This window comes from Vanessa cardui, chromosome 17 (assembly GCF_905220365.1).
Source record: "Vanessa cardui chromosome 17, ilVanCard2.1, whole genome shotgun sequence".
Classification (NCBI taxonomy): Eukaryota; Metazoa; Arthropoda; class Insecta; order Lepidoptera; family Nymphalidae; genus Vanessa; species Vanessa cardui.
Genome location: NC_061139.1, coordinates 11,410,030 through 11,425,742, shown reverse-complemented (window position 1 = coordinate 11,425,742; position 15,713 = coordinate 11,410,030). Strand labels below are relative to the sequence as shown.

General features: G+C 32.7%; 1 protein-coding gene across 3 annotated transcripts in view; it reads right to left on the bottom strand.

Annotated features, from left to right (window-relative positions):
• Positions 1 to 4,055: 4,055 nt before the first annotated feature.
• The window catches only part of LOC124536852 (lysozyme-like), a 30,312-nt gene continuing 18,654 nt past the window's right edge, over positions 4,056 to 15,713 (bottom strand). For 2 of the 3 annotated variants that reach the window (XM_047113491.1, XM_047113490.1), the window contains exons 2-5: positions 10,530 to 10,608; positions 8,450 to 8,629; positions 6,555 to 6,628; positions 4,056 to 4,247 (exon numbers count right to left, since the gene is read on the bottom strand). In XM_047113491.1, the coding sequence (XP_046969447.1) occupies positions 4,098 to 4,247; positions 6,555 to 6,628; positions 8,450 to 8,629; positions 10,530 to 10,602 (477 nt within the window). In that variant the 5' untranslated portion in view covers positions 10,603 to 10,608 and the 3' untranslated portion in view covers positions 4,056 to 4,097. Of the gene's footprint in view, positions 4,248 to 6,554; positions 6,629 to 8,449; positions 8,630 to 10,529; positions 10,609 to 11,715; positions 11,807 to 15,713 lie in introns of those variants that run through there. The other variant, XM_047113492.1, reaches the window with a different exon arrangement.

Here is a 15,713-nt window from a genome sequence, read left to right as displayed (position 1 = left end):
AAACGTAAGTATACCTGTTGACATCCAAGCAGGATATATTAATTTAAATAATTGTATTTAAATAACTTGACTTTGTATTTTTTAAATGTTGAAAAAGGATAACTACTGAGTTTCTTGCCGGTTCTTCTCGGTGGAATCTATTTTCCGAACCGGTGGTAGCTTCACTTAATTGTAAAATGACGATTCAAAAGTGCTTGTAAAAGCCTACTTGAATAAAGTTTATTTTGATTTTGATAAACTGTTTGTTTGCCTAACAATAATAAAAATATTGATACAAAACAAAAAATATATAGACAAAGAGGTTACAATTTGTAGTGTGGATGAGGCAGTGTTATTACAGGCAAAATTATGGAGGAATTTATCGGTTAAGTAGTTTGGGTGGTAGTGCAAATGCATACACAGTGGTAATGACAATGACCATAACATTTATTTATGCTATTGGTGGTAGTTTAAGTAGATAGTGTAATCCCGTCTGGGTATGTACCACTTATTGTATAAATTTCACATTTTCAAATAGTACTGTCGTATTGATTTGAATGGTGAATGTGCCATTTTAACTACAGGAACAAGAGACGTGATATCTCTATTTCGAAAGGTTTCAATGCCTATAAACAGTGGTGACCACCGACTATTAGTAACCCATATGTTCAACAACCAACTCATGTATATAAAAGTGTCGTTACTATATTATTTATGTAAGTCCAGAGTATCCTTCACGTAAGAAGTATTTAGTTTTGCGCGGCGTTAAAGTTGCTCCTGAATTTAAACTCGTTGTTTTGGTTGGTCTTCCATTAAAGCATTCCACGTAGAACTTTCTGGAACTACAATTACGGAAGGAATTTATTCTCTAATAGCTAAATGGGAACAGAATATTCGATATCTGGAATTATCCAGTGCAAACTGGTTTATTACGGTCTCAGTAACAAACGTATGATGATGTTTCCATGAAATTAATTAACTGTATAAATTACTGTTGTTGATATATGAAGTTAGTTTATTGTGAATAATACTTCAATTTTGTGTGTTCGACCAATCGAAATTTTAATTGGAGAGAAGGTTTTGAACATATTCCACAACGCTGTTCCAATGCGGGTTGGTGGAGTACATATGTAGCAGAATTAGACATATGCAGGTTTCCTTACGATGTTTTCCTTCACCGCCGAAACGATATGATTAATAAAAACAAATTAAGCACATGAATATTCAGTGGTGCTTGCCTGGTTTTGAACCTGCAATCATCGGTTAAGATGCAAGCGTTGTAACCACTGGGCCACCTCGCCACAAAAAAAGCGCGGAAAAGAAAATAAATGGCATTTTTTCCGTTCGACCTGAAACAACATGCATTCGGGCAGGAGTTGTGAAAATGTTCTGTGGAGTCGGAACTGCGCTACGGTGCTGTTTATTTTCGGTTTTAGATTACTTTTTGCGGTTTTTTTTTTAAATCCACGCGACTTTAACGGACATTTCCTGGAATAAAATAGAGGAGTTTCATTCGCTTTTCAGTTAGTTTTTGTTTGCATTCCAGAAATTAGCCGCTTTCTTTTTAGATATTAATATTTTTCTTCAAAGTATACAAATTTATTAACATAAGAATTCATTGCTTCAATAAATTAACATTAAATTCTTAAATATATATACAAATATGAACTAAAACTAGTTACTGTATAAATCTTGACCGCGTGGAATGGTGGCAAGAATGCTAGCAGCATTTCCCCGTTGAATCGCAATTCCGATCCTCTGGGCAAAAAACGAACCAGCCCTCCTCTCACCAGTGGAGGCAATGAGGCGAGGTGTTATACTTTTGATGAAGCTTTAGCACCACTACTCCAAGAGCCAAGCGTTTCGACAGCAAATGGAACAAAAAAGTAATTAGATATAATAAACGAATATTTAGTTCGAATGTTTATGTTTTCCTTGCAATATACATGTAAAGTAGTTTTTAGCCACGTCTGCTTAGAAATTAGGGGAGTTTCATGATAGGCCCTATATTCGTATGTATGCTTAAATCTGTAATACGCAACTACGCAACGGATTTTGATGCTGTTTTCTTTAATAGATACAGTGATTCGAGAGGAAGGTTTTTGTGTATAATACATCGACAATATAGTAAAGAAACACTGACAATTTTAGAAGTTTGTAATGTGATGTCGTAAATAAACAAATTCTGTGGTATATTTAGTATCGGTATTTACCCGTGCGAAGCCGGGGCGGGTCGCTAGTTAACTAAAAATAAAAAGAGACTAAGAGAAAGAGAAACATAGTTTAAGGTCGCCTAAAGGTGGCATAACGTTAAACTCACATGACATTTTATGCCAGTTCTGTACTGTCAAAGAACTTAATTCTTAGCTTAAACTTGTTTCATAGTTTAATCAATTTCGGTTCAGTAGTTTGACCGTGAAAGCATAACAGATATAGTTACTTTCGCACCTACACTATCATAGATGAATTTAAATGATAATAAGTTTCATTAATATAAAATATCAATCCAAATATAAATGCAATATATTTTTAACTACGTATGTGACAATGCCTTTATAGTTTTTAATAATAGCGTCCTCCTGACCAAATTTCGGCCACGCCGCAATTTCAAAGGCTGGCGATGGCCATTGTAAATATTACAGAGTTATGTGTGTGGAAACAAATTTACACTGCCTATCCCCTCAGACACAATAGTTAATCCTCCCTTTTTATGATAAAATAAATGACTATCTATATATACATATAATAAAAATGGATTGTCTGTGTGTAATATTAAAACGACAACGTGTATGTATACACGGTACATATACCAAAATATTCATATTTTATTTTCAATTTTTGACTGTCTGTCTGTGTATTGAGACTAATCTCTGAAACAGCTGGACTGATTTTGACGGGGCGTTCACTGGCAGATAGATGGTGAAATAGAGAGTAACTTAGTATATGTGTAATAATAATAAATTTACGCTGCCATGGCCACGCAATGCTATATTCATAGTATGCAATTACAATGTGATATAAATTATGATATAGAATCAAATGTCATAACACCGTATTGAAGGCTAAGGTTACTCTCGTAACACCTGAATTAATAAGTTATAGTAATATTTGCGTATTTAACTATACAATATCTTTTTTGTTAAATTGAAATGCTCACAAAGTCGCGGGCTCAGCAAGTGTCACCATAAATATAAAACTATCTTTTATTTTCAGTCCCGTATAATGCACTTGAAATTAACTGTAGTGTAAAACACTATTATCATTTGTTTTTACGTGTAGTCGCAGCTGACTTTTAAAATCAGCCGATTAAACAGCATTGGAAGGACATATTTCGTTTATAGGCTATATGCACTTTGGACTTTTTAAAATTGAGCAAGAAATATCGCCTCTGTTATTTCTAACTCTATGTGGTGTTGTCAGTTTCTTCCCAAGAGTTTTGAAACCACCGAGTTTGGAAATTGTCGATATACAACCTTATTTGATGTGCGACCTAATTCTATGTGTGGAAGATGAATTGGTTGGCAATCGTTGGTTGAACGGGATCGTTTAGTAAAGCTATGCGCTTCGTTTAATGGCTGATTAAAACTGTACATAGGTACATATAAGTCTATAGATTATAGATTTTAGGTTTGTATAATGTCAAACATATATTTATGTATGTTGGTTATTAGATAAAAAAAGTAAAAAGTTTCTAAGTATTTGCATTCGGTAATGTTTTATTTGACAGTGCATACGTAAGGTTCTATACTGAATATAGGAATTTTGATATGATTTATTTACAATACTCAGTATATGCAACTGCTTTATTAGGATTTAGTATGATTTTGAATTTGTATTAATTATATAGAATATTGCTACGATTAAAACATCAAGGACTTTTCAAAAGCCGATCTATGTAAGTATCTAAGTAATTCATACGTCTTTACAAAAGGACCTCAGGAAACAGCTAGTATATTGATATTTCATACACCACTAATGTACATAACACCTTCCTTGCTATCCTAATTTATATTAAAAAAAAAAAAATAACGCTCGCACTTAAAATATCAAGAATTTCGATGGAAATATAAAACAAATAAGGCATCAATGTGTTTATTGTAGTTCAGCAACGTTTAAGGTTATTCAAGTGAATGTCTGCATTCCTCATAACGTGATAGCCACCGTCGACCGTTCTCTGTGCGATTGAGCGGCGCGGTGCACCCGTAGCCCCCGTTGCCGTTAATCATCATGTAGTCGAAGCAATTGGTCACGCCATCGCCGTTACAGTCCTGAAAATCAAGAGAATATTTAACAAATATTGAATAGGCTGATTCATTCTTTCCCAGAGGATCAGAATTGCGATTCAAAGGAGAGATGGTACTACTGTGTTTGCGTTCCACACGGTGGAACATTAATGATTTGTTACGTACCTTTTATATTTCTAAGGCCTTAATTAATGTTAATTATTCTTATATAAATAAATGTCATTGTAATAAATATATTTTATTAACATAAGAATTAATAGTATTAAATTTACAAATATATACGAATACCAATTAAAAAGTTACTGTAGGTGTTACTTGACAGCGTGGAATGGTGGCAAGAATATTAGCACCATTTCTCCGTTGAATTTCTATCTTCTGTTTCTTGAATTTCTTCTTCGCAATTCTGATCTTCTGGGCAAAAAACTAACCAGTCCCATCACCAGTGGTGACAATAAGGTGAGGTGTTGTACTTTTGATGGAACTTATAGCATCACTACTCCAAAGGCAAAATGTTTCGACAGCAAATGGGATAAAAAAGTAATTTGACATAAGACATGAATATTTAGTTCTTGTTTTTGCATCAGCTTTTTCCGCATGCTGCACTTGCTCTTAAATAATAATTAATTCCAGTTTGTCACCAGCGAAACTTCGTGTTTATTGAAAATTTTAGGTATTTTAAATCCTATGACCGGAATTGTTTTTTATTCATTTTAAAATGATAAAACCTTTTTTTAAATAAACTTTTTAATGTCAAATACGTTACTTGTCTAGCCAGACAGTAACATTTTTTCACTCTATTAAAATGATCTCTCGTTTCATAATCAATGAATTTTAATGTGCTTATTTTTTGTTTATAATTTACGAGATGAATTGTCGCTCGGCCATGATGGAAACTTTGTAAGGAACCTGCATGTGTCTAATTTCAACGAAATTCTGTCACAAGTAACCTAACCTAACCTAACCAAACCGTATTGGAGCAGCGTCGTGAAATATGCTCCTAACCTTAGCCCAGCAGTGGAACAGGCTGTTACTATAATGGGATACTTTAATACTAATCCGAGCTAATATGATAATAATTCTTTAAAAATAAGTAAAATGCCCTGTTTAAGGCAATAAATAAACTAAGCTAGCAATTAAAATGTTAAGTGACCAAATTAAACACTTAAGCCGGCGAATAACTACCGAGTGAGCGAGTTTAATACGAAATGCTGGATTATTATATACGTTAGGTTAGAGCACAATTTTTCCCACAATAATTGACACGCTGAAAGAAAGAAAGAAAAAAAAACGATATTTATAATAATTATAAAAAAAACAACAAAAAGGGAAAGACAATATTTAAAACATAAATAAAAATTTTAACAAAAAGAAAACCGACTTCAAATAAATCTTTATTTTAAAACAAATAAATATACACTAAAAATTAATAAAAATAATTGCGATTTCAACACATTTTTTGAGTCCTCCTAAGTAAAATGAAACGAAAAATATTAGACTTACTTAATTAATATATAATACTATACTTAAAAGTCGATTTACGATTATATAATGTAGTTATAGTTATTGCTATATTTGAAGTCGGTGTCAGCCAAGAAAACCCTACAGCATATCTATCAAGAGATCTACGAGAATAGATTCGGTTGAAAAGAGATTTGGTAAGCCATTACAGAGTAGTTGTGTCCTTAATAAGTATACCCTCCAGCTTCTAAGTTGGGTTCCCAAAACCCAATGCTAATTTTCAATGGTTTTATATGGTTTTATATGGCTGTGACGACTAAAAACTAATTTTTAATGTAGATACTTAAACATAAATTAACAATAACATATTATTGGTACATTGAATATATGTACGTAATGTATGTAACAGTAGCGCTGTTAGGTTACTATTTATACGTTGAATATATACACGTACGTACGAACGCTGTTAGGTTAGATACTAGTAACACTTTGTATTTTCAAGAATGTATATTCAACATATTCTGTAGATCAGTTGTACCCAAGTAGTATTTTGATAAGCTATATCCATTATTTTTGATACCTTTGATTTGAATTTATGTTAACTAATTTATAATATAAATACCACATACTACTATTATATTTCATTCATTTAATCATTATTTTGCTGTCGGTACTCTATGTAAACTGTTTCACGCACACTAAGACATTTTGTACGCGTGAGCGTCACTCACACTAATGCACGATAATAATTAAACGTGGAAGATTGGATGGATTTGAAGTTATAAATGTTTTCTGTTTATTTAATAAATGTTACAATAGTTTGCATTGTTGGATAGGTTGTGGAAAAATATTATAATTAATATATAAACTTACTTTACCGAATTTTTCTAAGTAACCTTCTATTATTCGCTTCGAGCAATAATAACTGCGCGCGCAGTCTTCCCACGCTGAAAAAAAAACATCGTTTAAATATCGAACGCAATTAAGAACGTAATTAAGACATAAGTCAACAATATCTACATTCAAATGAGTCCTATAAATTTTAGTGCAGACCATAAAGCTGAAACGCGGAAACTGGTTTGTGTCGGAAATGTTTCATCAAGCCCAAAAATTCCTAATCTTTTGACAATATTTGATGTCAATCGACACTCGTGCATAGCTAGCTGGGTGGGTACCTATTTATTACATAACCTAACGCCAAAATACAATACCTAGTATTGTTGTGTTCCGGTTTCTACCGGAATGGGCCAGTTTTAATTGGATATGATATCTTAGTTTCGTGGGGTTTTGCTATGTATGGATGGATATACCTTTGAGAATCATTTTCCACTTACTAAAGACAACTTACCGTCAGATGCCTGTCACTTATTTGCCAATGTACATACTTTCAAATAAATCATTATTTCAAAAAGGATTCAAAATACCTAAACAATTATACAGATATTATACCTATTTTTTGTGGCAACCCTGATATATCGAGTATAATATGGCGAGGTGATGTGCCGACACTGACAATGAATAATCTAATAAATAACATTACAAAGTCAAGGTTGTGTTTGTTTTTATATAGTACCTGTTATACACCTTTGTGTGATTAACTGTGATTGCTATTTTTAATAATAGTTGTACCAGTTCGACTACGTTCGGATGAAATAAGGATTTCTTTTTATTAATGAGGTATAAATATTTGCCAATCAATATATTGCAGTTATTAATTTTGGGATATTTACCATGTTTTTTATTTTTGTTCAGTGTGTCATTTATGTCATTTTGTCCGTATTTCCCGTACCTATAAATTTTATTTATATATGTCAATGTTTTTGGCAAATTGTTGAAGCTGGCGTTATTTTTGGCGATTTTTAAACAATTAAAGAGTTATTTCAACAAATATACAATATAAGACAATTGTAGTAAGGGATACACTCCATTTGAGTGTATATATTATAGTTGTATACAAATCAGATAAGTAATATTTAATAAGTGACATATTAAACAAGACTTACCATTTTATTATATTAGTAGGACTAACAGCGGCCTAATTCGTTAGACGTAAATGCTGTAGGTTTATTTATGCATAGAAAAAGTAAGTTAAATATAATATTTTACTCTATTAATTTATTATTTCACTTGAGAGAGTGTACCGTAATAAAGATCTGACATAGTAGCCTGGGTTTTGGATAAGTTACGGTACATCAATTACGGAAATAATAACTTTATTTTATGCGGATGGAGTCGCGTGGAAAAATTATGTTTTTATATATATTACTAGCGACCTTAGCGGCTTCGCATAAGCACTTGATATATATCGTTATACTATGATCAAATTGCAAAAATTGTAAAATTTCATTCAAATCCATTCATTCGTGTTTTCGTAAAAGAGTAACAAACATGCATACATCCTTAGAAACTTTCGCATTTATAATATGATAGGATAGGATATTTATGTTGTTGTTGTTGTTGTTGTTTAAGCCCAAAATCTTTCACAGCATGGTGGCCATAGCACCAAGCTTGTAAGGTTTTGTATTCACATAATATTTTTGCTTTAAAGACCAAATTGAACTTGTGAATCCAAACTATAATTTCTTCACTCATATTAAACTAAAAGAGACTTATAATGATATTATTGGCATCAGGAAACATATAAAGCTACTATTCTATACATGTTTTCTGATGCCAATAATATAATTATAAGTATTTTTTAGTTTAATATAAGTAAAGAAATACAACATTTGAATATTCATGATACAGGTTAATGGTTTTATTCTTACCATGACTTCTTATTGGGTCGTCATCAGGTAGTGTAACTTTGCCGGAGTCTATCCAGTAGACTTTCGAAATGTTGAATGGTCCACAATAACCCCCCGTGCACTCATGGGACGTCAGGCAACGAGTTGAAACGTGACAGAGGCAACGGTAGCATGCTTCTGTTAGATTTGGTATAAAAACACCTGCGAAACACGTCATAAGTTAGAAATGTTACAAATTGATTATAACTTTTGAAAGAAATAAAAATAAAAAAAAAACAAAATAAACTTTATTCAAGTAGGCTTTAACAAGCAATTTGAATCGTCATTTTACAATTAAGTGAAGCTACCACCGGTTCGGAAAGTAGATTCTACCGAGAATAACCGGCAAGAAACGCAGTAGTTACTCTTTTTCAACATTTAAAAAATACGAAGTCATGTAAGTTAATACAATTATTTAAATTAATATATCCTGCCTGGAAGTCAACAGGAAACTCTTGGAATTCAACTATTAACTCCACGCTTTTTTATTTAAATGTATCGATAATTAACTGAATTTAAGTAATGATGTAGTATTGCTGAATTTCGATTACATTGATCGTTCCAATCAAGATGACATGAGACCAGACCTAACGTAAGACGAAATATACGCGCGATATATAAGGGAAAATGGCTAGTGCGTTATGTAAATAATTGAGTTTCTCAGTGAGACAATTTTATTTAGTCACATTTTATGTCTCTATTATTAAAATCAGAATCAAAATATACTATATTGAAATAAGCTTTTACGAGCACTTTTGTAAAGTCATTTAACAAACTATATTAAGCGAAGCTACCCCCGATTCGGTATCCAGATTCAATTGATAATAACCGGCAAGAAACTCAGTAGTTACTTTTAGATTAGATTAAGATTTAAAAATGTTCTCTGTGCGTCAGTCAGGGTACAATTTTGAGTATAAAATAGAGTAGAGTAGAGCAGAGTAAAGATCTCCTGGTCGATATTGGCCATGGCGGCCAATGAGACTAGCAACAACGCTAGAGATTCTATAGCACAAATGTTTGTTCAAATATTGGTGCATTTTATAATGCTCATTCTAAAAGTCAAGACCAGAAAGAGGTCACACATAATCCCTTAACTTTGACAGAATGTCATAATCTGATGTAACGGAAAGTCTTACACAGACTTCCAAATTCCGAAAACCGGGACTTTACTGAATTTTATTTGGCCAAATATTAAAATATTATTTAATCCGTGTGACTTGGGATACTCAGCCCCCGGGATTTGCTGCCTTATATCTTGACTAGACAACAGTGTGTTTAAAAAAATTATATAAAATAATGATATAACCTATTGTACGCGTTAATTTGTATTGAAATAGGTATTTCCATGAGTATTAATTAAAGAATGAATCTATAAGGACAATGTATTTATTATTCAGATTTACCTTAATATATCATAATATACCATGATATTCCAGTTATGTGAAACGTGTCAGCATTAATAGTAACTTAATACGAACATCTATCTACTCTCCGGAAGGATAGGGCTTTAAGTAGCCAGCCATATTCTACTGCAAAACAGTAATATCCTCATGGTTAAATACCTGTATTTAACCATGAGGATATTAGGTATTAGGAACATACTCATATCGTACCTATGGCTGGTGGTACAATGGTGATGTGTGGTAAGGACCACTCGCTATCGGATGCCATTTGCACGATCAATTAAATTTAATTGCGTAGTAACAAGAGCGTACTCCTTACTTAAAGGCCGGTAACGCACTTGTAAGCCCCTCGGTGCATGTCCATGGGCGGTGGTAATCACTTTCCATCAGGTCCTCCTGCTCTTTTGCTCCCTTATAACATAAAAAAAAATCGCATGGAGACTTTACTCCAGCGATTTATACGCTCGATCGAAATTCGTTCAGAAATCGTTTAAGTGTTACCGTTTTTAATAAATCTAATATTTGTGTTCATAGTTTAAGATTTTGATATTTATTTTATTTCATTTATCATATATAAATAAATCATCGGATGTACCACGAATAAATAACTTAAAATTAAAGATAGATAGGTAATGGAGGGTAGCATTTGTCAAAATAACCTGCGGAATTCGTCCAGAACAGCACAGCAGCAAGGAGACAGGTTGGTAGAGTGATCTGCAGTCCAATAATCATGCTGATCTGAAATAACGTTATTAATAATATTTGTTAATATCATTTGTATATACATTAATATACCTACATTTTACAAGGACTTTAGAATCTTTATTTTACAGAACTATATTTAAATTAAAGCTATCACCGGTTCGCAATGTAGATCTTATCAAGAAGATCCGGCAAGAAAATTAGTAGTTACATATTATAAGAATCACGGAAGATTTTTCGATTTGTTTCAACTCTCTCTGATGTTATAAATATAATTACAAATGTACAGGATCAGCCTGTAAAAGTCCCACTACTGGATTCCTTATATTATGGATTCCTTTTCAATTTAGCAGAAGGTTTGGAACTTAGTTCGCTACGCTAATCTAATGTAGGTTGGTGGAATACACATGTGGCAGAATTTATATGAAATTTGTCACATGCAGGTTTCCTCACGATGTTTTCCTTCACCGCTGAGCACGAGATGAATTATAAAGACAAATTAAGCACATGAATCAGCAGTGCTTGCCTGGGTTTGAACCCGCAATCATCGGTTAAGATGCACGCGTTCTAACCACTGGGCCATCTCGACTCAAACACAATTAAGTATATGAAAATTCAGTTCTTGTTAGGGTTTGAACCCGGAAACATCGGTTAAAATTCGCATCTAACATCTGGCCCATCGTAGTTTTCATATAGTAATCCGATGTCACTGGAGAGATCGGATTCATTGAATTAACAGAGTCAGGGATTACTGCAGACATTATTATTTCCTGCCTAATTGACTGTGCTTTGAGACTGGACGCTGTGTTCAAGTTCATCGTACGACAAAGTTATTTGTTATAATTGTGAGAAAGCATATTTCATATGCGAAAATAAATAGTCGATTCAATTTTCCATCTTAAAGTTTTAAGGAAAAAATTGAATACATTTTATTTTACGATTATGTAAGCAAATATGAATGTCATTGTTAATATATACAGATATATAAAATAAATTGGAGTGTCTGTTTGCAATATTAAAATAACTTTTACTAAATACATAATGATATGCCGCCTGTTGCAACTCATGCAACTTTTATGTAACAAAAATGTTATTTTTTAGTTTTAAGATTGGGTGCAATAAAGAATAAATAAATGATATAACCACAAAACATTTTTTAAATGTTTGTCTGCCTTTGTTGTTTTGTCGTCTGTTTGTTCGGACTGATCTCTTGAACGGCTAGACTAATTTTGACGGGACTTTCACTGGCAGATAGCTGATGTAATAAGGAATAACTTAGGCTTCAACGATTTTTTTTTAATTAAATTCAGACACGCACGAAGTCGTGGGCACATATAGTAGATATAATTGTCTTTGACGTATAGACTAGTGATATATTATATATCATTATATGTACATATATACGTGTATAAATACCTAAACTCGCATTGAAGAATGCTTCAAGGATATTGTGACATAGGTACTTATAAATATTATTTGCATTTCTGAATACAATATAACCGCTTGACAAATTAACAAAGAAATAGTTTGCTTAGTGGAAAACAATTCTGTGATAGTTTTGTTAGACAAAGTTTCAAATGAACGGCTTACAGTGGATAATAATCAAAATATCAAGTATTCGGTCTTGCTTAACTAGTCAAGGACATTCAGATGATACCATAAAATTGCTCCTTTTAAAGAAATGTCATATAGTTTTTGGTCAAATCCTTACATGCCAGTAATTCTTGACTATACGACTTTGTCAGCCAAAATGAATGATGTTTTATATTATGCAAACGATATGACACTTACATAACGTTTTATATTGTAATATTAAATGTACCTATACATCTATATCTATACATATAATAAAAGTGGAGTGTCTGTTTGTAATATTAAAATAGCCCTTTTTTACTCAATGCATATGAATGTGTATACACCAAACTGTCATTTATTTAATTTTTGTCTGTCTGTTTGTTCCGGTTAATCGCTGTAAGGGTGGATCGATTTTGACGAGACTTTCACTGGCAGACAACTGATATAATAAAGAGTAACTGAGGTAGCATTAATATTTTTTTTTGTCAAATTCAAACGCGTATACAAGGTCGCGGGTAAAGGTATTGATGTAATAAAAACTTTCGACGTCATTGAATTAGTTTATTCGAGTAACAATTAGGCTAAATATAACCTTTATTATTTACTGATATTATATCTACATCAAATAATAATTATTCCAATCCAAAAAATAAATGAACTGAATTTTCCACGACATATATCATAGGAGTGCTTACGTTGGAAAAATGTGTTTTGCTCATTTATGAAACTAAATAAAAAATCAAAATCATAATCAAAATAAATTTTATTCAAGTAGGCTTTTACAAGCACTTTTGAATAGTCATTTTACAATTAAGTGAAGCTACCACCGGTTCGGAAAATAGATTCTACCGAGAATAACCGGCAAGAAAGTCAGTAGTTACTCTTTTTTAACATTTAAAAAATACAAAGTCATGGTAGTTAAATACAATTATTTAAATTAATAAATCATGCTTGGAAGTCAACAGGTATTAAATATAGGACAACATCACATACATTACTCTGATTCCAATGTAAGTAACTAAAGCACTTGTGTTACGGATTATCAGAAGTAACAAACACCCAGGCCCAAGACAATCATAGAAAACTAACTTTTTCTCCATCGACTAGGCCGGGAATCGAACTGATCCCGGGAGACTTCGGAGTAGCGTAGCCATGTAAACTGGTGTACACACTACTTGATTACGAAGGCCGTATTTTTATCATTGTTCTTCTATTCTTAATCAAGATAGTTTTCGTAGTGTTTATATAAAGATAGTTTTTGGAGTCTAGCTGTGCCCGCAAAGTTGTACGCGTTTGAATTTAACAAAAAAAATATTATTTTAGCCTAAGTTACTCCTTATTATATCAGTTATCTGCCAGTGAAAGTCCCGTTAAAATCAGTCCAGCCGTTAAACAGAAACCAGCTAGCAGAAACAGACAGACAGACAAACAAAAATTGTAAAAAATGTTGTTTTGGTATATGTAACGTGTATACATTGATTAAAAAGGGCTATTTTAATATAACAAACAGACACACCAATTTTATTATATGTATATATATCATCTTCGTTACCTTCGATTTAGTTACATAATATGTCACTCTTAAATAATCTCTATGCTTCCCGTCTGTCATAAATAAAGATAGCGTTATTGTATCTCGAAACTGTAGACAAATATATATACGAGCTAAAAGCTTCTGCAAGATATAGTGTGTGCCTTGTCACTAATAAAGTTTGTAACGAAATTGTGATCACGCTATACGTAACGACTGCCTCGGTACTCAGGGTTATTGGAAGATGTACTGCCATCGGAAAACAATGACATTGGGTAAATAAACGATCCGACATAATTGACGGAGGAACGTGTACCTTTGGGTGTTTTTTTTTAATTGTTTACATACATCATAATACTAATATTAGTGTTATTCTATAGTCTCAATAAAAACTGTTCTAAAAAAAATGTTTCAAGAGATCAAATAACTAAACAAAACAAATAAAACATTTGTAAGCTGCTGTCATTAATTAGAAGCAAATTGTTACTAAATTTAAAGCATGTCGTGTCTACATAACCAAAAATGTAATCATATTTCTTTTGATTGTCATTTTATTTTTGTAGACCTTTGAACATAAAATAAAAAAAAAAGAACATACATATTGTGGGGAAGGCCTATAGCATGGATGTGGACGGATATAGAGGTAGAGGACGACCAAGGAAACGATGGATGGATTGTGTGAAAGACGATATGGTTAGTAAGAATGTTAATTGTGAGTTGACGTCTGACTGAGAAGTATGGAAGGAGAAGACATGCTGCGCCGACCACAAATAAAATTGGGATAAGGGCAGGAGGATGATGATGGATATCATAATATTAATAATAGTAGCAACAGGTGTTCCCTTTGAGGAGGTTTGGCGCATATTCAACCATGCTGCTCCAATGCGGGTTGGTAGCATGTGGCAGAATTTCGTTGAATTTAGACATATGCAGGTTTCCTCACGACGGGTTCCTGCACCGAGCTCGAGATGAATTTTAAACACAAATCAAGCACGTGAAAATTCAGTGAAGATTGAAACTGCCATCTTATCTCGCTATTAAATAGATTAAATTGCAGAGTCAGTTATGACGTTAAAAACCTTATTAAAGACTACTTTAATTTTATAGATGCTATTCTAGTGCATTTTGTGTATATTTATTTAGTAGGTTGGACCAACAATTGTGCGACGTGGTGATTTCATCCATATTTTATCTTTGTTACATTCCTTTACTACTCAGAATTTCTTGAAAGACAATACCATTCATCTTCGTCTTACATATTCATGAAATAATACAACGTATCGATAGATTATCGTATCATCATCACTATCTGTCATCTCCTAATCAGAGACTGACCTCACTCATCCAGATTCCAGAAAAAAATCTAAAAGAAATTACGACCTCCGTGGTCGAGTAGTGTGTACACCGTTTTTCATGGGTACGCCACTCTGAGGCCTCGGTTCGATTACTGGCCGAGTCGATGTAGAAAATTCATTAGTTTTCTATGTTGTCTTGGGCCTGGATGTTTGTAGTATCGTCGTTACTTCTGATTTTCCATAATACAAGTGCTTAAGCTACTTACATTGGGATCAGAGTAATGTATGTGATGTTGTCCAATATTTATATTGGAACTCAAGACCTGAAGACTAATTGCTAGCCATCAGACCGATAAGAAACGCAAATAAACCAGTACGCGAATACACACATGCTTTAGCACCAACAGTTGGTATTGCACAGCGTTGTTTAATTTGTACAAATTAAATGAAAGATTTGAACAAACATTTGCGCCAATAAAGTTGGATTTATCACTATTAAGAACTTAGTATTAATAATCTGTTGGATTTAGTCCAGATTAAGTGCTGAACTGAAATAATAATCTTCCTCACAAACTTGGGGCAAGCTAAATATAATAATTTTATATCCTCACTTATATTATAAAAGCGTAAAGTATGTATGTATGTTTGTCAAACTTTAACATAAAAACTAGTTGATGAATTATAATGCAACATTACAATTATATAGCCTATATACAGAATAACCCAGGCTATAATTTATA